Here is a 24,209-nt window from a genome sequence, read left to right on the forward strand (position 1 = left end):
ACATTTACTACAACTTTTTTTATATTTGATTAATGGTGTAACAATTTGTAAATAAAAATTAATGGTACGTTTCTATATTGCGTCTTTTAAAGAAATTTTAACAACATTTGGACACATCAATCGATATTCTTACATATATAACTATGTAAAGTGAAAAAATACAACAAACCAACAAATGTGCCTGAACACTATTTTGAAACAAAGCCAGAAACAAAACGCAATATCAGAGTCCGTTTATTAAGATTTGCTATGTATCTCTGCCTGAGCTAATCTCATTACTTCTAAAGCACCTTTTTTGATCAACTCCTCGGCCAACTGTTCTCCAAGTTTGTTACTCTTGATGTACAATTGACGATCATAGCATTCATGCTGATAAAGACCACAAAATAGATTGTCAACATCTTCTATAAGTATATTAGCATTGGAATGTGCCGTCTCGTCCTCAGAGTAGTCAAACATTTTAATAGTCTTTTGTAGGAAAGGACATTTCCCCACAGTGTCTTCGTGACTCCTTTTAGGAGCTTTGGCACTGAGTGTCATACCGCTTCTGCTGTGCATTGCTGCAAAAGGACATTTTGATGTGGAAGGAGTTGGAGCACAGTCTACTTTATCATCGCTCTCAACGCTATTGTTGTTCAGTTTATTGCCAGACATGGGACATTTTCCGGTTGCAGCCAGAAATACTTTTGTATCGTTACCCACAAATGGACACTGACCCATAACATCCTGACCAATATCTATTGGCAGTGGACATGCCTTGCCGCTTTCGGCGTCACCAACTCTATCTTCGTCAATATTATTCCCGTTTTGCGCTTCTTTTTTAATATCCGTGCCCACAACAGGACATTTATTAGCTAAATTTATATGTTTCTCTACCAATTCATTAATGTTGTATGAACCGGCAATAGCTTCTATCTCAGAATCATCATTAATGACTGGAGGACTGTTTTGGTTCCGTAATTCTGGGCTGCTGCTTTCATTGGCTCTTGTACGCTTTTGAGGAGGCTCGTCATTACTATTTTCTTCGGCGATTGTAGGGTCGGCAAGTAAGCAGGCCATATCTCTTCGTATTTCATTAGAACCATCAAGGCTCCATACAGCTCCGTCCAGATGTAAATTAACTGTGTTAGAACAATTGCCATCATTAGCCAAGTTTCCTTTCAAGTTACTGAATACGGCTACGGGCGCGCTACAGCCACCACCAAGAGTTTTAAGGAAACTTCGTTCAGCCAAAATACGGCACGTTGTTGAAATGCACGAGAGACTACGAAGCATTGTCAAAATGTCTGTGTCATTGACACGACATTCCACAGCTAAAGCTCCTTGTCCAACGGCATATAGGAGCTCGGTAGGCTCAAGAACTTGACTGATACGATCGTGCCATCCCATACGAACCAATCCAGCTTGAGCTAAAATTATTCCTGCAAACTTGGAATCTGCAGCATCCAATTTTGCCAATCGAGTATTCAAGTTGCCACGGATATCACAAACAACGAGATGGGGGTATTGTCTCCGCAATTGGGCAGTCCTTCTTAGGGATGATGTACCTAGAAGATTCATTTAAAATAACCTACTTAAATTATATTTTTCCATCTTACCAATAACGCTGCCATGAGGTAACGTGTCTATTGTATAATCCTTGTAGTCCTTTCGAAGCACAAGAGCATCTCTGGCATCTTCTCGTTCAAGAACGGCTCCTATTGCCATGCCTGTTGGTAAGGCCGTTGGTAAGTCCTTCAGAGAATGAACAACAAAGTCAACACCACCATTGCGTAAAGCATCCTCAAGATCTCTGGTAAAAAGACTTTTTTCTCCAATTTTTGGCAGTGATATATTTAAAACTCGGTCACCTATTGTTGTCATTGTATCTGCAATCAGAAGAATAATATGGTTTATTCAATAAGGACTACATTCAAATATGGATGGATATCAACAAGGCTTAGCAACTACTTTATTTTCGTCGCCAACATTGAAAAATTCATGTTTTTATATTTGTAATTAATCCTGTGATTAAATAGTTGTTTAGTTTAATGAATACACCGTTAGAAATATTGATGTACATAAATTTAACTTCCAATATATTTCTGCTCTCCCCAAAAAAATTAGTTTAATTTCGATAGTGAGTGAGAAAGAATCTAAATATATTTTTGTGTCACACATATCTATAAAAAATTACATCGGCGGGCCACTTATTTATAATTTTTCGTTATTCATGTTATCTCTTCTCTTCCAAAATAAATTATAGCTTACTAAATTGTGTAAATATAACAGCGATATTTTTTTATCAAAAGCTTCTTAAAAAAATATTCTTTAAAAACTCGCGTCTAATAGCCTATTCAAAATATATTCTTTAAAAACCCGCGGCTAATAGGTTCTTCAAAAAATATTCTTTAAAAATCCGCGGCTAATAGGCTCCTCAAAAAATACTCTTTAAAAAGCCACGTCTTGCAGACTCTTTAAAAAATCCACGTCTCGAAAATTTTTAAAAATTTAAAAACAGATATAAACAAGTTAAAAAGCAGTAAGTTCGTCCGGGCCGAACTATGAATACCCTCCACCATTTGGAACAAATTTGGAAATTTTCAAAAAATAAAATCCTAAAAAAATTCTGTTAAAATTTTAAAAATATCGAATATACCCATTATATTGGGGCCTATACGACGTAGACCTACACAGGCATTGTTTGCCATTTCCATATTCAAATTCGAAACTTGAAATAAACGGTGAATAATGTAGCAAAAATCATCAAAATATCGTATATAGGGAGGTACCGTTATATCGGAGCTGTGCGAAGACCTGGAACAGCATAGACAATTTTCTGTCACAGGCTATAGCATCCATTACTAACGTCAAATACGATATATCAAACAATTTCGGTGGGTATTGTAACTAAAATAACGCTAAAATAATCACAATACCGAATATCGGGAGGTACCGTTGTATGGGGGCTATACGAAGACGTGGACCTGCCCAAAATCGCTGATCAAGAATATATATACTTTGTTGGGTCTGATATGAGTATTTCGAGGAGTTACAAACGGAATGACAAAGTTAATATACCCTCCATAGTATGGTGGAGGGTATAAAAAGAAACAAAGTATTTCCCACTGTGTACAGAGAGGTAAAGAGGCACCTTCAATTATTTTTATTTTAAAACACATACAATCACAAAATAATTTTGAGTTTCTCTGCCTACCCCTGATATAAAGCAGGAGTAGGCAAAGAGAATCCCTTCTATTTGGAAGAAATCGCATTTGGTAGCTCTACATAAACAAGTTAGTGGATGTTTCCAATTATAGATGAATTGCAAAGTTGAGTGCTATTCCAAAGTTGTTTGAAACATTATTTATTGATGTATTTTCCCATCAAGTCAAATCTATCCTAAATCAATTTCAACATGGTTTCCGCACTGGATTAATTATCCAATTTTTATTAGAGGTCATTAAAGGGTTTGTTCGCAACATTCCAACTGACACAATTTGATAAAGTCAATCATAAGTTACTTTTATTCCAAGTTGAACGTATAGGATTTAATAGAAACGTGGTTTTATGCATTTCATCCTAATTGCGCGATAGGTCGCAGATATTTTTGTTTGAAGTTTGTCATTCTAAATCTATCGATATTCCATCTGGTGCAGATTATGATTTGTACGTGATCCCTACGTTTGGGGATGGTCGCCCCTCGGTCGGCGGGGGTAGGAAATGAGTGGCGTTGGGAACTTTCGAAAAAATAAAAACAATAATTGTCCGCACATTTCTTGGCTTAATGGCATATTTGGTATAGAACAAGTTATTAGGTGTGTCTGGTTACCCTAAAATTTGTAACAATTGTTACAAATTTTTACTGGAAATCGTCTGTTAACCCAAAATTTCTGCAAAAGAGAGCGGTTGGAGAGAGAAATTTTGACAGTTCTTTCAGTGAGAGTTTGCAAATTCTTGCTGGACAAATTTCTTCTTGCAATCACTTGCAACTCTTCTTCTTCTCATTCATCGACTTTCAATCTGATGTTTTCTAATGATTGTTTGTTTCTTTTTGAAATTAACAAGACTAATTGTTTTTGGAGAACAACTATACAAATAATAAGAAAATAAAAGACTATTTCCAACATTTTTAGACAAACGTCATTAGCAACACGTTTAAATTATTATTATGAGTTCCTTATCAAATATATCTTTATTTTATTGCTCATATTTTTATTTTATTGCTAATTTCCTTTTTATTTATAAAACTTGTAAAATTGGATGTGCATCCTTTCTTTTAATTCTTGTAATGGGGGATAAATTGGTCTGTTTTGACAAATTTGTTGCAAGCTTCTGCAGGAATACTGTCTGTTTACTTTTCGTATTTTTAATTAATTGACAAAAAAGTATAGTTTTTTTTGTGTTTTTAAGACTCCGTCTAAAATCCTCTGGACAATACTTTTACAATATAGCTGTGTCGATAATGTCAACAATATACCTAAAAGAAGTATTAAAGCAGCTAAGTTCGGCCGTGCCTTTTAATACCCTCCACCATGTGGAAGGAACTTGAAAAATGTTAAAAAAATTCGGTCGAAAAATACCGCTCAAAAAAAAAAAACCGTTATACGAAGATGTGGTCCTGCATAAGTAATTGTTTGTGATATGCTGTAGTACCGATTCGGAACTTCAAATACGTCAAATCAAATAATATTATCAAAGTACCGTTATATGTGGGCTATACAAAGAAATGAAAATCCAACTGGGGTAGGAGGAAAAGAAGGGAAATCGCATCTGTATGCTATGGGCAACATGTGATGGATTGCTGGTTAGAAAGTAATCAATCCAAGAAGTGCGATTAGTGGGAACATTATAATGCGTAGGCAAAATATTATGTATACAGCTAAGACCACATCTAGCGACAAGAGAATAAATAGAATGTTCGTTGGCAATGGAATCAGTTGAGAACGGCTGGACCGATTTGCATATTTTTTTGTACACACGTTCGTCATACCCCGAGTAAGGTTTTTAAAGAAAAAATTTTGACCACGCCTACTTTTGCGCCCACTATTTCGATTTACCTAAAATTCTTATATTTGCCAAATAATGAAGATATCGGTTTGAAAATTGTTACACGAGATTAGTTGGGGGCTGAAGAACTGACCACGCCTGCTTTTTAATCTGTGTTCGCGCCAATATGGCAACACTGTTTTCTATGTTTTATTTTGTTCTCCTATGCCTATTGTATGTTGTGACAATGATTGACATTGTAAGTTATAGTTCGTTACAACTCTCTATCTTTTCTCTCTCCTTTTGTCTGTTTTTTTTTGATACCAAAACACGTTGTCCGAGTTAGTGTGTTTTTTACAGAAAGTACGCGTGTAACATAACTTGATTAATAAAACACATTAAAACTAATTTAAAACCAAAGTTTTTATTTTCGCTGCAACATTTTTTGGTCCGTTCGAGCCGGATGTTAAAATATTGGGGTTAAAATATTTAACAAAAATATACCCCGCGTAAGTGAAAAACATAACCACAATGGCTATGAATGAGGTTAAGGTACGCGACTCAGCATCCAGAGCCATAAAGAGGTATATGGAGGCTAGTAAGAAGGATGAGATGGCTATTAATTTGGAAATGGCCCAAAATTATAGTCTGCTTCTGGAAGAGCAGTGGCGACGCTTTAACCAAGCGCAGGAAAAGGTGGAGATATCTTGTGGCGTGGAATACCAGGTGGAAGAAGAAGCACGTATTCAAGCTGAGGAATGGTATCTGCTCGCAAAAAGCAATTTTGACAAATTGCTAGCCGCGCATCCTTCAGTAGTTCAAAATGAAGTCGCCTACAACCCACAACTTTCGCCCACGGATGCCCCTGTTGCAACTGCATCCATACAATTGCCGAAAATACAGTTAACAACATTTGACGGCAGATCAGCGGACTGGGTATCTTTCCACGATACATTTTGTTCCTTGATACACACAAACACCAGCATCACAGATGGTCAAAAGATGCATTATTTACGCAGTTGCCTTAAAGGGGAAGCTTTACAAGCTATCAGCGGACTTAAAGTAGGTGACGCAAATTACTCCGAGGCCTGGAACATTTTAATAGATCGCTATAAGGTTATGCGATTATTAGTGGATACGCATTTACATGCAATTTTCACAATAGAGAAGTCTACAAAAGACACTGCCGCATCAATAAAGTCAATACATGGCTTAGTATTGCAACATATTGCTGCTTTACGTGCACTTGGCCGCCCCGTAGACCTGTATGACGATTGGTTGGTTTACTGGACAGTATCAAAGCTTGCATATGAAACCCGAAAACAATGGGAATTGTCATTAACGGATGACTCGCCTCCAACATTTGAGGAATTATCGGAATTCCTTCTCATAAGAGCCCGTTCACTGGAAATGCTTGGAAATTCCGATCCGCCCAGACAATCAAAACCCATAACTAGACAATTGAAAGGGAGTATGAGTGCATTTCATAGCAGCGCCCCGAGTCAGAGTAAGTGCACATATTGCAACAAGGATCACAAGATCTATCATTGTGATGACTATGACAAGCTGAGTGCAAAAAGAAAGTTCGATGCGATTCGACAAAAGAACGCATGCTTTAATTGCCTCAGTTTAGGACACACAACAACAAGCTGTAAAAGCTCGTCGAAATGCCGAATATGTCACCGCAGTCATCACACCTCAATCCACGAAGCATTCACCGCAAATTATCAATGCAGTTCGCCCGCAAGTCAATCAGCAGTTATTGCTACCCCGCTACCCGCTCAACATACTACGAATACGCATTTGGCTACACCAAACAACGGCATAGCAGCCACCGCACAGTATGTTAACAGCTTTAACACAGCTTTTGCCCCTAAATCAAAATCCGTAAAAATCATCGCACTATTGGGTACTGCCCTAGTCCGTATCAAGGACGAGTCCGGCAGACTCCAACCTGCAAGAGCCCTGTTTGATAGTGGATCGCACGCAACATTTATAACAGAGGCTTGTGCTCAGCGCCTCCGCATACCCCGCAAACCCGCATCGCTAACGGTAACTGGCATTGGAACATCACAAGGAGGTGGTGTAAAAGGTGAAGTAGATTTAATACTTTGTCCTAAAACATCCACTAACCTCTTCAATATCATTGCTCTTGTTTTACCAAAATTGACAAACGATTTACCATCTGTGGAAATTCCTACCGTGTCCTGGCCACACATCGAGAATCTACGCCTCGCAGACCCACATTTTTATCACCCTGGTCCTATTGATTTACTAATTGGTGTCGATGAAATGGACAAATTTATCATTGAAGGGTTTAAACGGGGACCACCGGGAACACCAATGGCATTTAACACACATTTAGGCTGGATTTTATACGGAAATGTTCTCGCGACCTCTCCTAACCTTCATGTTGCGAATCTGCATTGTGACCTGCAACTCGCCAGAGCCGTTAGTAAGTTTTGGGAAATCGAAGAGCCTTGTGCTAAGAGGCATTACACTGCTGAAGAGTTGGCATGTGAAAAGCATTTTAAGAAGACGCACGGCAGAGCTGACGATGGGCGATTTGTCATTCAATTGCCTTTCAGAGATTCTATGGTATTGGGAGAATCTCGCGGGATAGCACTGCGTAGCTTGAAACGTTTAGAAGCCAGACTAGCCAACGACGCTAGTTTAAGGGTCCAATACAACGCATTCATGGATGAGCTTCTTTCAATGGGGCATATGGAACTGGTTCCTACAACATCTGTACCGACGGAGCACTGTTACTACATGCCGCACCATGCAGTGTTAAAGGAAACCAGCTCCACGACAAAACTGCGCGTTGTATTTAATGCGTCGATGAAGACGTCTACAGGTCTATCGCTCAACGACACCCTCATGGTGGGGCCGCAACTACAAGATGATATGTTTTCGATTCTGCTACGATTTCGCCAACATCGCTTTGCCATGATGGCAGATGTGGAAAAAATGTATAGGCAGGTGTATGTAGCAGAAAAGGATACGGATTTTCAACGCATCGTTTGGCGTCGATCTCCCGCAGAGCCTATCATGGACTACCGCTTACTAAGAGTTACATATGGTGTAGCTTCCGCATCTTATTGTGCTGTAAAATGCATGCAGCAAACTGCTAACAACGCTAACGAAAGCGTTGCCCGCATTATCACTCGCGATTTTTACATGGACGACATGCTCAGTGGGGCCTCCAGTGAGGAGGAGCTACTTTCACTACAATATGAAGTGTCCCAACATTTATCACAAGGTGGATTTGAACTACGAAAATGGGCAACAAATTCCACAAAGCTCATTGAACGCATTCCACAGACGTCTATGCAAACAACGCATCTCCTTGTGGCTGATAAGGAAGTTCGAACATTAGGTAACATATGGAACACTACAGATGACAGTATCTCATTAGCCGTCAACTTAAAGGAGTTACCGCATAGAATAACTAAACGAGTATTCCTGTCGGACACTAGTACGCTTTTCGATCCATTGGGATTAATCGCTCCATGCACGATTCGATCAAAATTATGGATGCAAGAACTGTGGAGCGCTAATGTCAACTGGGACGAAGAAGTGCCTAAGTCTATACTGCGTGAGTGGATAAAACACCGAAATGGTCTTCAAAAGTTATCAACGTTAAGACTCTGCCGCTGGATTAATACATCAGATACCACAAATACCGAATTTCACGTATTCGCTGATGCTTCAAATCGAGCTTACGCAGCCGCTCTATACGCACGCACTGTTCACCCTGACGGAAAGGTAAATGTTTCATTGGTAACTGCCCGCGCTAAAGTAGCACCGCTAAAAACTAAAACGCTACCCCGCCTCGAGCTATGTGGAGCTTCACTAGCAGCAAAGCTTATTCGGAAGGTAAGAGAAAGCATTGGCAGTGGATTTCGAATGTATGCCTGGACAGATTCAACTGTGGTACTCGCGTGGTTGCACAGCCATCCTAGCCGATGGTCAACTTATGTTGCAAACCGCGTGGCAGAGGTCCAAGATGTTCTTCCCCCTGAAATATGGAATCATGTACGCTCAGAACACAATCCAGCAGATTGTGCTTCTAGAGGCGTCAACGCCAGTCATTTGCTACAACATAATCTTTGGTGGAATGGACCCGATTGGCTACGAAGCATCATACCTACATGGCACCGAAGCAATTCCAGTGAACATTCAACTTGTCTTGAAGCGCGCAAGATAGCAGTAGCAACGGCTCAAATCGCCAATGATATTGAGTATTGGGATTTTCTTTTCCGGTACTCATCCTTCGACAAACTAGTTCGAATCACATCTTATTTGAGACGCTTTATATACAACATCAAGTGCAGGCTACAAAATTCAACGCCCCGCTGCGGATCTTTTACGATTGCTGAATTGCACGAATCCGAGTCTCTATTGGTTAAGTATGATCAACATTTTGTATTTAATCAAGAAGTTATTGCTTGCAGAGATAAAAGGATTGTACCGAAGCGTAGCAGTTTACTTCGTTTAAACCCCTTTCTGGACGAACAAGGCATTCTCCGTGTAGGAGGTCGGCTACGCTATTCGAATTTGCATTATGAAGCCCGCCATCAAATTATTTTGCCCAAGAAGTCGCCGCTAGCCAAGGCCATCGTATCCGATATTCATTTATACACTTTGCATGCTGGCCCTCGTATTATGCAAGCTACGCTCGAAAGGCGTTTTTGGGTAGTCGGCGCTCGCAATCTTATACGCAGGATATATGCCAGCTGTGTGAAATGTACAGAATTGAATCATCGACCAGTTCAACAAATGATGGCAGACCTTCCTGCTAGTCGTTTTACCTTCAGGCGATGCTTCCTACATACGGCTGTAGATTTCGCAGGACCATTTACGCTAAAATATACTCACGGAAGAGGAAGCAGATCAACAAAGGGTTATATTTCTTCGTTCATTTGCATGAGCACAGGCGCTATGCACCTCGAGTTGGTCGGCAGTTTATCTTCGGAAGATTTCATCGCAGCCTTTAAACGTATAATTAATCGAAGAGGTTTCATCGCACACGTTTACTCCGACATCGGAACACATTTCGTTGGTGCCAATAAGGAGATACAAATGATGTTTAATAAATGCATGGCCGATCCCGCAGTAAAGGCATACTTTGAGAAGTCCCGAATAACGTGGCACTTCAATGCTCCTAGTGCCCCTCATATGGGAGGTTATTGGGAGGCAGGCGTAAAACGCGTAAAGTACCACCTCAAAAGAGCTCTTGGAGATGTCCTGCTGACATATGAAGAATTCAACACTCTTCTGACAGAAGTGGAAGCATGTGTGAATTCTCGCCCACTTGTTGCGCTTTCATCACATCCGGGAGAAGAAGAAACATTAACGCCGGGTCACTTTATCATCGGCGAGCCATTAAAATCATTGCCCGAGCCTGACACCACCGACCTCCGAGGTTCGCTTTCGCAACGATGGCAAACTATCAGTGCCATGAGACAACATTTTTGGCGCCGCTGGAAGAGTGAGTATATCACGAGCCTTCAGAAACGCAGTAAGTGGTTCCGTCCAACTCCTAACTTTACCGTTGGTGACATCGTCATAATTCACGACCAACTTGCTCCGCCTACAAAATGGAAGCTCGGACGTGTAATCGAGTGCCGACCTGGCCAAGATGGTCTAGTAAGAGTCGTTCGACTTCAAACCAGGGATGGCCAACTACTTCGCCCTACCGCTAAATTGACTTTGCTGCCCACAAATCTTACGACATATACCTAACAATTTTTCTATTATTATACCGTTTCTTATATTACTATTGTTGAACTTAGCCCCGTAGTTCAAGGCGGCCGGCATGTTCGCGCCAATATGGCAACACTGTTTTCTATGTTTTATTTTGTTCTCCTATGCCTATTGTATGTTGTGACAATGACTGACATTGTAAGTTATAGTTCGTTACAACTCTCTATCTTTTCTCTCTCCTTTTGTCTGTTTTTTTTTGATACCAAAACACGTTGTCCGAGTTAGTGTGTTTTTTACAGAAAGTACGCGTGTAACATAACTTGATTAATAAAACACATTAAAACTAATTTAAAACCAAAGTTTTTATTTTCGCTGCAACAATCTGTATATATATAAAAACCGATTCTTGTTCGTTGGTAAATGAATCAGTTGAGAACGGCTGGAACGATTTGGATAATATTAATTTACCAACGAACAAGAATCGGTTTTTATATATATACAGATTAAAAAGCATGCGTTTTAAATAGCGTTCGAAAATAACATAGTGTTCTGTATCGTACCCAGGTTGAGTGGTACACCAAATTTTATTACCCATATTTTGTAGTGCTCCGACTGGGGAACACTACGTTTTTTAGTGCTCCGACTGCGGTACAGTACGATTACCGTTGTGTTCCGGTACAGTATCACTAAAATATTTTTTTGTGGTAGTGTACCGGTACTATATCAGAAATATCTTTGCAAATTTTATCGAGATCGGTTCAGATTTGTATATAGCTCCCATATATATTGTTACGAATATAACTTTAGATTTAAGTTAATTTAGATGAATTCCGTTAATTTAAGAATTTGAATTGTAACGTAAATTTCTACTACGCAGTTTATTTGAATAACTTCACAACAACAACTACTGTATAGATTTTTCTACATCCTTCCATTTTCTCTTTCATTTTCTATTTTGTTGCTGACGTACAATTCTTGTTAAACGTCATCATTGATGATCGCTTAATTCCTCTTTCTTTGTTACCCCCTCGCCTGTGTATGTGTTGTTGTTATTGTTCACTCAATGTAAGTTTGTATGTGTTGTTGTTATTGTTCACTCAATGTAAGTTTGTATGTGTTCGTTGCATTGGTAGATTGTTCGTAATCTAGGCGTTACCAGATCGTCTAGAAACTTCTGTAGCGACAGGCGAGGCTCATATAAATAGGGGAAATGGAAAGGCAGTTAGTCAGTTGTGAATCAGATCGCGAATTGAAACCGTCGAGTAAAGTAAAGTGCAAAGTAAAGTTGTGTGAATAAAATCATTGTAATAATCGTAATCCGAAAGAACCCGCGTTTTATTTGGTACGAGCTGTATTGGGAAATAAAACAACGTCTACACGGGATTAAGTAAAATCCAAGAACGTAACAATTGGTGTCAGAAGTGGGATTACGATAATACTACGATGAAGTTTAAGGATCTACGAGTGGAAGACTTGAAGAAGGAACTTAATAAATTGGAATTGTCCTCTACTGGCAACAAGGCTGAACTACAGAAACGTCTGTTGGATGAGTTCGAGCGCCGTGGTATGAACATCGATACATATGAGTTTGACAGTAAGGATGAAGTGGATTTATCGGAAATGGGCGAATCCAACGGTGGGGAAGTCTCGTCAGTAGCTGCCAGGGGTGACGATTTCAGAGAAATGCTAGCCAAAATGTTTGAGGAAAATTTCAGAAGAGTCGAAGAAAATTCGAGAATAACTAACGAGAAACTCGAGTACATTGCAGAAGTTATTGGAAGGAGAGTGGAAACCGTGGAGGTCCAAATTAAAGAGTTGGATAAGAAAGTGCAGTCGGTTGACGAGAAATTTCTGTCCCACGACCATAGGGTTACAAATCTGGAGAAGAAAATTTCGGAACTGGAAATCAAAGGTGGTCCGGTGCGAGTTCCTGATAACACACTAAAAATCAAACCTCCTGTATTCGACGGCTCTACGTCATTCAATGTTTTCAAGTTACAGTTCGAGACAGTGGCTTCTAGAAATTCGTGGAACGACAGCGACAAAGCGGTTGCACTACTTCTGGCATTGAAGGGCACAAGATTCGCCAACTGGAGACCGAAGGTTGCGAACCCAAATCTCTCGTTAACTCGATCGAAGACGCCATGAGGCGGGTAATAGAAGAGACAAAGTTAGTTGGGATGACTAAGCCCAGGGTTAGATGCTACAACTGCGATAAAGCAGGTCATATTGCGCGCGAATGCAGAGCTAAGCGCAAACGATCCAGGTCATCGTCACCACCTCCAACGGAAGATGGTAGAAGAATGGCCCAACAGTCCACCAATGAGTCACAGTTAAACTAAATCGAGCCAGTCCAGCGGGGCATGGACTGGCTCCCATCGACGATGGCCCCACAATCTCCATAGCAATAGTACAACAGGAAAGTCACAACCTAACAACAACTGGGTACATCAATGGTGATAAGCGAGTTCAGACGTTAGATACTGGCGCATCAAAGTCCATCGTAAGATCAGATCTGGTAAAGGGAAAAATAACGCAACTTAATGGAGTCAGACTGCGCACAGCAACGGGGGAGCCCGCGGCAGTACACGGCAAGATTACCCTGAGACTAACTATTGCCAATAAATCGGAGAATTACGAGTTTATAGTTGCCGATATCGTAGACGAAGTGATAATAGGCGCAGATTTTATGATTGCCTTTGGTATCAATCTGGATATGAAAGAACGTGTGATGACCTGGTCTAACGTCGAAATTCCGTTAAACGTGGGCTACGATGAAAGTACACCCATTAGACGTCTGACCACGGACCATCCAGAGATAATACCGCCTTGTGCCGAAGCAATAATATGGGTACCAATGAATGGAGATTGTGGAGCCGAGAAGTTGTGGGTGGTGGAACCAGCAGAAAACAGAAACAGTAACATCCTAATAGCGAATGCCCTGGTGAAAAGCAACAAGGACGGATTAATTCCTGTTAGAGTTTTGAACCTGTCAAACAAGCAAGAGCAAATTTGCCAATTTTCCGATGTTGGACAATGCACACCAGCTGAAGCTGTAGTTAATTTGGAAACTAGCACCGAAAAGCCAGCTGCCATGGAGAAGAAGCACCTCGACGGCTACATAAAAGAGTGGACACACCAATTATCACCTTCCGAGAGGAACAAGGCTAAGCAGCTATTATGGAAATATGCCTCTACCTTTGCGTTGACAAAAGAGCACCAAGGAAGAACATCAGTGGTGAAGCATGAAATCAATACAGCAGACGCGAGACCCATTAAACAGCCTCCAAGAAGTGTTCTCCTGGCAAAAAGAGACGAGGTTCAGAAGCTGATAAGTGAAATGGAAAAGAGTGGTGTAATAGAACCATCGTCAAGTCCATGGTGCTCCCCAGTGGTCTTGGTCAAGAAGAAAGGCGGAAGCACCCGATTTTGTGTGGACTACAGAAAGCTGAATGATGTCACCAAGAAAGACAGCTATCCGCTCCCAAGAATCGACGACACATTGGACACATTAGCCGTGACGTCATGGTTCTCCACCCTCGACCTGCAGAGTGGGTACTGGCAAGTAGAGATCGCCGAGAAAGATAAGGGGAAAACAGCGTTTGGCGTAAATGGGGGTCTCTGGCAGTTCAATGTCATGCCATTCGGACTCTGCAACGCCCCGGCTACATTTAAAAGGCTGATGGAGCGTGTGTTAAAAGGGCTGCAGTGGAAGTCGTGCCTCATATACCTGGATGACATCATAGTCATGGGACGCAACTTCGACGAACACATCAAGAACTTAAAGGATGTTCTACAGCAGCTTTCGTCTTCAGGCCTCAAGCTGAACCCAAAGAAGTGCAGTCTCTTCCAACGAGAGGTGAAGTTCCTGGGGCACCACGTGACGCCGGAGGGCATATCGACGGATAAGGAGAAAATTCAAGCCGTCAGAGATTGGCCGCAGCCCCGAAATCTCCATGAGCTGCGAAGCTTTCTGGGTCTCTGCACATACTACCGTCGATTTGTCCAAAATTTTGCCAACATCGCCGCCTGTCTACACCGTTTGACGCAAAAAGGCCAGAGGTTTCAGTGGGGCAACGACCAGGAGGAGGCATTCAGAAAGCTCAAAGACATGCTATGCAGAGCCCCCATTTTGGCATACCCTACACCTGGCGGCAAGTTTGTCCTGGACACAGACGCAAGTGCGTGCGGCATCGGTGGCGTCCTTTCCCAGGAAATCGACGGACAGGAAAAAGTCATCGGGTACTACAGCCGGACATTGTCGAAACCTGAGAGGAATTACTGTGTGACGAGGAGAGAGCTGCTTGCTGTCCTTGAGTGCGTTAAACACTTCCACAAATACCTATATGGCCAGAATTTCCTGCTGAGGACCGACCACGCTGCTCTCCAATGGTTGCTGCAGTTTAAGAATCCGGAAGGTCAACTAGCCCGTTGGATCGAGAGGCTCCAGAGTTATGACTTCAGAATCGAGCACAGAAAAGGCGGAAAACACGGTAATGCTGATGCCCTGTCTCGTCGGCCATGCAAAGTAGAATGCAAGCACTGCTCAAAGGCTGAGAATAAAGAGAATATCGTTGATGTCCGACTATTGCAGTTTGAGTCGGGTGAAGATTGGTCGACGGAACAACGAAGAGATCCCATTCTGGGCAAAGTAATTTCGGCCATAGAAACGGGCAAACGACCTAGTCGCAAAGAAATTACCTCCGAAAGCCCTCTTTTAAAATCCTATTGGGCCCAGTGGGACAGTCTACTTATAATAGATGGTTGCCTATATCGCAAATGGGAAAGTGAGGACGGTAAATCTCACCAGAACTTGATCGTCGTCCCAGACTCCAAAATAAGAGATGTCTTGTCGGAGTTTCACGATGGGCCAAGTGGAGGACATCTTGGCATAGCAAAAACCGCTGAAAAGGTAAAGCAGAGATTCTACTGGGTCGGCTGTCAAAAATCCATTGCCGACTGGATCGCCAATTGTGAAAGGTGCATAAGAGCTAAAGGTCCAACACGGAAGAGTCGAGGCTACATGCAGCAGTATAATTCAGGAGCCCCTTTTGAAAGAATCGCAATGGATGTAGCTGGACCGTTCCCAACAAGCGACTCTGGGAACCGGTATGTCTTAGTGGTCATGGATTACTTCAGTAAATGGCCAGAGGTTTATGCTATCCCAAATCAAGAAGCCAGGACAATTGTGGATGTGTTCAGCAGAAATTGGATTTGTCGCTATGGTGTTCCATCTGAGGTTCATTCCGATCAAGGGAGGAATTTTGAATCAGCGATCTTCAAGGAAATGTGTGACTCCTACGGAATCAAGAAAACCAGAACGACGCCCCTACATCCACAATCAGATGGCATGGTGGAAAGATTCAATCGCACCCTGGAAGAACATCTACGGAAAGTGGTGGACAGTGGCCAACGAGACTGGGATGAGCATATTCCCAAGTTTTTACTGGCTTATAGATCGGCCATTCATGATTCCACATCCCGGACCCCAGCCAAAGTTCTGTTCGGAAATGAATTAAAGCTACCTGGCGATTTGATATTCGGTGCTACCCCAAACGACGATGTGAACCAAGATGAAGACAGTCAAAACTCTTTTAGTAAAGTCCACGATGCAGTCCGACATCGAATTAAAATGGTTAGCAACCGCATGAAGGCAAGGTACGATCGAGTGGCAAATACCGATGGGTTTCAAGAAGGGCAACTTGTACTATTGTTCAACCCACAACGAAAGAAAGGACTATGCCCCAAATTACAAACGCACTGGGAAGGACCCTACAAGATTGTCACGAAAATAAATGACGTCGTTTATCGCATCCAGAGGAGCGACAGTCCCAGGTCGAAGATGAAAGTTGTACATTTGGAGCGACTGACCCCCTACGGAACGGGAACTGTGCCTATTCGGGACGAACAGGCTTAAGCGGGGGGCAATGTTACGAATATAACTTTAGATTTAAGTTAATTTAGATGAATTCCGTTAATTTAAGAATTTGAATTGTAACGTAAATTTCTACTACGCAGTTTATTTGAATAACTTCACAACAACAACTACTGTATAGATTTTTCTACATCCTTCCATTTCCTCTTTCATTTTCTATTTTGTTGCTGACGTACAATTCTTGTTAAACGTCATCATTGATGATCGCTTAATTCCTCTTTCTTTGTTACCCCCACGCCTGTGTATGTGTTGTTGTTATTGTTCACTCAATGTAAGTTTGTATGTGTTGTTGTTATTGTTCACTCAATGTAAGTTTGTATGTGTTCGTTGCATTGGTAGATTGTTCGTAATCTAGGCGTTACCAGATCGTCTAGAAACTTCTGTAGCGACAGGCGAGGCTCATATAAATAGGGGAAATGGAAAGGCAGTTAGTCAGTTGTGAATCAGATCGCGAATTGAAACCGTCGAGTAAAGTAAAGTGCAAAGTAAAGTTGTGTGAATAAAATCATTGTAATAATCGTAATCCGAAAGAACCCGCGTTTTATTTGGTACGAGCTGTATTGGGAAATAAAACAACGTCTACACGGGATTAAGTAAAATCCAAGAACGTAACAATATCTTTATCCGATTTCAAATTAATTGTGCACCAAATATTCAATACAAGTCCGAATTTAAAAGATACAAATGCTTCGGCAAATTTATTCCCTTGAACTTTAAATTATAATCATAGCGTGTATGATTGAATTCTCCCATAACAATTTTTAATTGTTATGTGGAACTCTACTAAATTAGCAAAGTGGTGTAGGGTGTCATAAAGTCGGCCCTGCCCGAACAATCCGATTGACTGCCAATTGAATTAGATGCATATGACTCAAATTTGTGCCGGAATACACCTACAAACAATAATGAAACGGTGGCACGACTAAATCATCGACCAAACGCTTCTTAACAGAAAAAGGTAGAGCCATGTCTGTAGTGCACAAACCACGCAAGGAAGAATTCATCTGGGATACCACGATACTAATGTGACTTCCAAAACCCAAGGAGATCCCCCAAACACATCATCTTAGAAACACACTTAATATTTATATTGTTATACACAACAGATACGTCTCTATTATTAAACGTGGCGAACAAATGCGCTTTAGTCTTTGCCGGGTTAACACACAGATTATTGTTCATCCAACCTAACAAAACATTCATGGTGCAGTCAATCTTTGATTGAATTACAGATTCGAAGCGAGTATCTTCTTTGAATAACCACTGAACATCAGCAAACGCAAAAGGCTCACACAAAAAATGCATACCAGAAAAAAGGTCATCAAGAAACAATATGAATAGAAGAGGCCCCAACACCCACTACAGAGGAACCCCACTCCTCACTGGCAAAATAGAGCTAATACTATTATTAGCATAAACCAACTGTAACTTACCAGACAAGTAGGAAGATAACAGTGAGCACGCAGTGACCGAAAAACTATACAGCAAATGCAATTTACGCACCAGCCTCATATGATCCACATGGTCGAAGGCCTTCTCCAAGTCAAGCCGCAGAAGGAGAAAGGACCAGGAATTACCGAAATTGGCCCCAAGTAAAAGAGAAGAAGTACTTCTATTTCTTCTAAAGCAATACTGCGCATCATTTGGCAATTTGCTGCTATGCAAATGAAACAAAATTTGCAACTTCAAAATGTGCTCAACAACTTTAGAATATATGGGTAGCATAGATATCGGACGAAATTCTTGCAATCCACCAACAACATTTTTCTTCTTGACTGGAATAATTTTTGCTAATTTCCAGGCTTCAGGAAAAGCAGAAGTTGTTAATATGGAGTTAATCAAGCTAAGATATTGAGAGGAAATCAAGGGAAAACTACTTTTAAATACTTTCAAAGAAAACTCATCCAAACCCGCTGCATTGGACTTTATTGCAGCACTCGATCCCTGCAATTCCGCAGCATCAACACAGCGAAAACGAAAACCACCAACATCATCATCAATATATCATGCATAGTATAACGACTATCAAGTTGATTCTGAGCAAACTGTTCATTCAAATCATTAACATTGTCACAATAATCATAGGATTTATTAGAGGAATGCCCCTTAGACTTAAGAACACTCCAGAGCTCTTTACTGCTTCGAAGATCTTCAAACAAAGACGCATGAGCAACACTTTTAGCCTTTCGTACAACAGCTTTCGCTTAATTTCTGGCTTTACAGGATTTTTCCCCATCATCTTACTTCCTGTTGCTGCTTAAAGGCAGTGCCTCTAATTGAGGCATAGTAAGAAATGTCTGAGGACAAATACCATTCATTATCCATATTTCTGATATAGAAAGTAACAGATTGAAACATGAAAATAAATATGCCCACTGCTCATTGACATTATTCTAGTTTATTGGAGAAAAATCAAAAGCGATATAGCATCGTTCAAATCATTTTGATCAACAGTATTATAATCAATAAATTCATGAAACCGATCCACACATGTCACGGAAATACCCACTGAAATAAAAATAAATGCATGGTCCGTGATGCCTGTTCAAATAAACTGATTAGAAAAAACAACAGATGCAACATTACTGAGGGCAAAAAAGTCCAAGAGTGATGTAGAGCTGTGAGCACCACTTAAATTAGTTGGGTGCATATTGTGCCTTATTGTCACACCGAGTCTACCGAAGTATTCAATGAGGAGAGATCATTATTGAAGTCACCCATAATAATGACATCAGAATACCGAACCACCAAACCACGCTCAAAAGCCTCAACATTTTGAATAGGGCGATCATTTCGACAACATTTATAGCCCGATAACTCAACCCATTTTGAGAGAACCCATGGCTTAAGCCATGTTTCGCTTACCCCTATCACGTGTAAAAGACTATTTTCACAAATATTTATCACTTCAGACATCTGAGCAGATCTTGAAGTGAGAATAAAACTACGACAATTTAAATGGCCAACATTCTATTTTTCACTTAGTGTAGCCAAAAATGAACGTAGCAAAATATTATCATGAACAATCTGTCCAAAATTACTAGAGACCACTAAAAAAAAGTAAGTCGCAAAAAACAAGTATCTTGGAAAAGAAATTAATGACATATGGAATGATAATAATGTCCACGTGCAAAAGCAACAATTGCAAAAAAATAAAATTATAATGAGTACTGAAAATAACAGACAAAAATGACATACGTATGTTATGTTTGTAAAATTAGTAAATATACTATACTTTGGTATAGTATATATGAACCAGCAACATTGACTTCCCCATTAAGCTGACGAGCAACAGGAGAAAGGACTTCGACCGACATACTCTGACTCAGCGAACGAAAACAAACGAAACGATCAACGTAAACATCTCGCAAAGACACATACTTTTAAAATGTTTTCAAACGTTTTGTACTCCAAACAATACAAAACCACAAACATCTCAATGCTAGAAGTACACAAACAATACGATTGCCTTAATGTACTTCGGCGGTGAGTTGCCGAGTTGTATCGTTTGTGAACGAATCGCCGGGAAACATTTGCTGTACGAAATGTTTACTGGTACATTAAGAGTTGTTATTCCTAATATTGCTATTTGCACTTTTTATATTGTATGATAATCAAATAAATTAATAAAAAGCAATAAATTTAACTTTTAATTAGTTTTTACATTATTTGTTTTGAGTTAATATACACAGAAACGTTTGCAATGAATATTGTACTGTTTCGTTTCCAAAGTTGCGTCATCCAGCCAAGTAAATTTAAGTTTTGTTATTGTTTCCACTCATCTACACAAACAGTACAAAATAAGAAACTAGTCCCGTTATCTTAATATCGGTTTTGTTTCGCTTCGTACTTCGAAAAATACAAAACGAAACTATTGCAAACGTTTCCAAAAAAGTACTCAGCAGAAACTCCTTGTGTGGATTTTCAGACAATTCCACAAAAAATATGGCTAAAAAAATCATAAAAATACCGAATTCGAACTTGACCTTCTTGCAGACAAGACTGATCTGAGCAAAATATTAGATTCGTATCTTAATTCGTTCTGACTCTAACGTGATTACAACAGACGGGCGGGTCTGAATCGCTTTAGAATTTGGTTTGACTTAAAATTATTATTTTTATGAGTTACAAACGTATGCCCTCCATACAATGTATGGCAGAACGTTAAAAACGAAGTGTGCATTGAAATTATTAAATAAAAAGGACAAAATGTTCTTAAAAACGCGTTACAATAGCATCTCATATATTATAGACCACAATCGCAAAATTCATCACGCATAAGGCGTAAACTTCATTAGGGCACAAAAGAAACAAGGTAATATTTTTATAAAAGCAAATGAGAGCATATTTTCTACGTTTAATATTCTATTATTGTTACTATCATATAGTCTGTTATCTCGTTTTCATACTGACCATCTGTTATCAACATTGCTTTCAAAATTTCTACCACGAAAGTGGATTTTTGCGTGAGTAATCCATTTTTAGATCAAGGTGCACACGTAAACATAAATAAAAAGTTTATGCAAATACATAAAAGTGTTGTTATTTAATTGGTCTTCGCAAACTTTATTAAAACAAAAAACTATGACAATCAATAACAATGGATTATTGCGTGAGACTTGTCATTTGTATTTAATCTTTTTTGGTCTAATTAGTACATTCAAACGTCCTTTTCATGTGACACCTTCCAATGGTTGTGCGTAATTCATTATCAAAATATAGTATAAATATTGAAATGTTTATCATTACTTACGTATTTCAAATTTCTTATTCGGGTAAAGTTTCTGTAATCGTGAGATGACATGTTTAGTTTGGATGAGAGCCAACTGCAAGAAAAAGACCAACATTATTGTTATTAAAAGACAAACTAATAGCTTATATTTTTCTATAGAAAAGCAGTTGTGTATACCATATTTTAATTTGAAATAGATCTAACTTATTCTTCCACATATGCGCACATTTCATTTATGCTTAATTAAAGGGACTTTTATAGATTTATTTAAAACATATTTTTTGGGGGAATTGTAAGGTAAAGGAGTGATTTGAGCTTCGAAGCACGAACTTGATGAAAAGACAAAATTATTGTGGGATAACTTGATTACATTTGAAACGATTAAAAACTGGAATAAATCCATTTTCCCTGGCATTCTCTTTAAATAGGAGCTAGGTATACATCAAAATAGCAAAAACTGTAATTAATAACCACAAATTAAAGACAAATGTGGCTAGATAAAAACTATTATACAATAAATAAGGTAAAAAATCGCAAACATAGTTGTCAGATGGGCTTACTGGCCGACCTTATATTAACCATGGTGTAGCTATTCATAATTTTAATGATTTTTCGTCTCAGTACCAAGTACTGGGAAAAAATTTCCATTTAGCATACAAATATTAGTACAAATTATCGTACATCGTCAAAATCCAGGAAGAAAGTGGCAGTTTTTTTTTTAAAAACACAATACTCAAATCCACCGCACATGCAAAAGATATTTAAGTTTTTGTGTAGTCGGTACCATACTTTATATAAAGGTACTATAGTCATTTTTCTTATTGGAACAACTGTTTTTAGATATAAAATTATTTGGTAGATAAGGTCAGGGTATGTTGTAGAGGAGTTTAAGCTGTTCGCTTTATGGCATTGAATTGTTGTTTTCTTTATTATGAATTATAATTTAACTATTTTTCAAAACAGCTTTAATTTGTTGTATTGCTATACTTTTGATCATCCGTTGGGTGAGCGAACCAAATTTTTTTCACATCGTAAGATTGGAGTAACTGCCGTCGTAAATCCCGACGAAAATTTTCTTTTAAAAGCAAATTTTCTTTAGAAGCATTAAACCAAATCAATACAATTCCGAAATTTTCAAAACTCATATCTCAGGCGGTATAACTTGCCTGCAGCTAACACTACCTATGGTAAAAATGTCAATTCTGCACATAAGGTTCCCCTAAAAAAAGCTCGTTTGATATCAACGGAAGATAGTTTGATTGCGACAGAAAGACAGATTTCATGGACGATTGAGCTAGTGGAATACCTCCATTATCAAATATATAATTAATTTCATCGATCCTGCTCATCCCTTCAAAAGAAATTGGAAGGTTCTCTTTACACCTTGTCAGCCGTCTTTATAGAGAGGGTGATTTTAACAATATCATATGTTGGAGCATCCGTAGGACTCTTACAAAACTGTGTATTTCCACGTTGTTAATGGGGTAGATAGCTTAGCAGGGAAAACATTGGATTGGATTCTTTTCGGATACCTCCGACCGCCAACCCAAATTATAGTTATAAAAGTAAACAAAATGACCAGTATCCGACCGTTTTTGTGCACAAAATGCGAAACTGTGTCGCATGAACAGCAATATTCCTTGATTTAATTTTGAACCAATTCGATCCAAAATTTTAAGAATTTCGGAAATGCCTTGGGTAAACATTGTAAACCCCAGATGCTACACAGTCTTCCTTTAATTTATTTTAATTCATTATTATTATTTCATTTTACATTATCCACTGGATTGCCAACCTGTTACTCTTTGAACTCAGCCGGATTTTGATTCAACAGTTGTACCACTCAACAAACGCACATTCACATTTACACATGCCAAGACAGATACATGTATGCAAAGCAATTCAACAATGTAGGTACGTCGTGATCTAAAACTTCAAAACCTTGATTGAAACTGCGTGTGACTTTCGAAGTCAGTGGACTGTTGGAAACCTGCATTATATGTTAGACATTCTCTCTGATAAATCATACAGCTTAACACAACAAATACTGAAATTTTGGTTACATTTCGGGTATGGTTGATTGTGTAACACAATAGCCACAATAGCACTTGAAGCTTAGTATGGTCTAAGAAATGGAAAAATGTACCTAAGAAACGGAAAGCGTATCGGGTTGTGTGTGTATGCATAATTGAAGCACTTTTTAATTAATGAAGTGAATTCAAATGATGAATTGCAAATTGTTTTAACTTACCTCGCTCTTTCGGGAACCAACTCTTATTGGTTTGTCGTCACCAGTCATGTCGGCTTTAATTAAAAAATATTTCCGGATGTAATTTCAAATACAAGTGTTTGTTTCTTCTACGTAGAGTTGATGTGTGTATGGATCTTAAAGATTCCCGTTGATAAGACGTTTGTCATTTATAGGATAAATGTTGAAGGTTTTGAATTTGTCGTCTTTCCGAAAATAAACAGCAGCAACTGAACCCCACAGCCACCCAATCAAAAAACTGACTGACAGACAACAAGCCCCAAGTTAAAAACGCCCCCTTTCCCCTTGCTTTTCACTGTTGACAACGTTGCCAACGTTATCCCCTTGCCCACGTTGCCAACTTGTCATTCTCAATCATAATTCTGACAATAGGTTGGGTTTCATTACTTGCAAAAGAAAATATTTAAATGAGATGTATTATTCTATAAGTATAAAAATAATAATAATAATAAGCTTACGAAAGTAAAGCTATATTGCACTTCCTCTTGTTTGTGATGTAACAAATACCCGTGGCAAATCTTAATCGACGCACTTATGTCCGGGAGGAATCTCAATGGCTACTTGTACAGATCGATTTCTTCACTTTAGTTCAAAAT

General features: G+C 39.4%; 1 protein-coding gene across 2 annotated transcripts; it reads right to left on the reverse strand.

Annotated features, from left to right (window-relative positions):
- Positions 1-207: 207 nt before the first annotated feature.
- LOC101899483 (porphobilinogen deaminase) lies at positions 208-23,867 on the reverse strand. Of its 2 annotated transcripts, XM_005185383.4 has the most exons (4): positions 23,596-23,867; positions 21,366-21,438; positions 1,599-1,868; positions 208-1,547 (listed from the first exon to the last, which is right to left on the reverse strand). In XM_005185383.4, the coding sequence occupies exons 1-4, from the start codon at positions 23,641-23,643 to the stop codon at positions 238-240; spliced, it is 1,701 nt and encodes a 566-aa protein (XP_005185440.1). In that variant the 5' UTR covers positions 23,644-23,867; the 3' UTR covers positions 208-237. The 2 variants fall into 2 exon arrangements, with proteins under 2 accessions (XP_005185440.1, XP_058987557.1); XM_059131574.1 differs by lacking the exon at positions 21,366-21,438.
- Positions 23,868-24,209: the final 342 nt, after the last annotated feature.

Source organism: Musca domestica, unplaced genomic scaffold (genome assembly GCF_030504385.1).
Source record: "Musca domestica strain aabys unplaced genomic scaffold, Musca_domestica.polishedcontigs.V.1.1 9, whole genome shotgun sequence".
In the NCBI taxonomy this organism is placed as follows: Eukaryota; Metazoa; Arthropoda; class Insecta; order Diptera; family Muscidae; genus Musca; species Musca domestica.

Coding starts and splice junctions, on each gene's coding strand:
- LOC101899483 (XM_005185383.4), bottom strand. CDS start 23,643: ATGACTGGTGACGACAAACCAATAAGAGTTGGTTCCCGAAAGAGCGAG. Junction 21,439..23,595: donor TTGGTTCCCGAAAGAGCGAG/GTAAGTTAAAAC, acceptor TTTTTCTTGCAG/TTGGCTCTCATCCAAACTAA. Junction 1,869..21,365: donor GAATAAGAAATTTGAAATAC/GTAAGTAATGAT, acceptor TTCTGATTGCAG/ATACAATGACAACAATAGGT.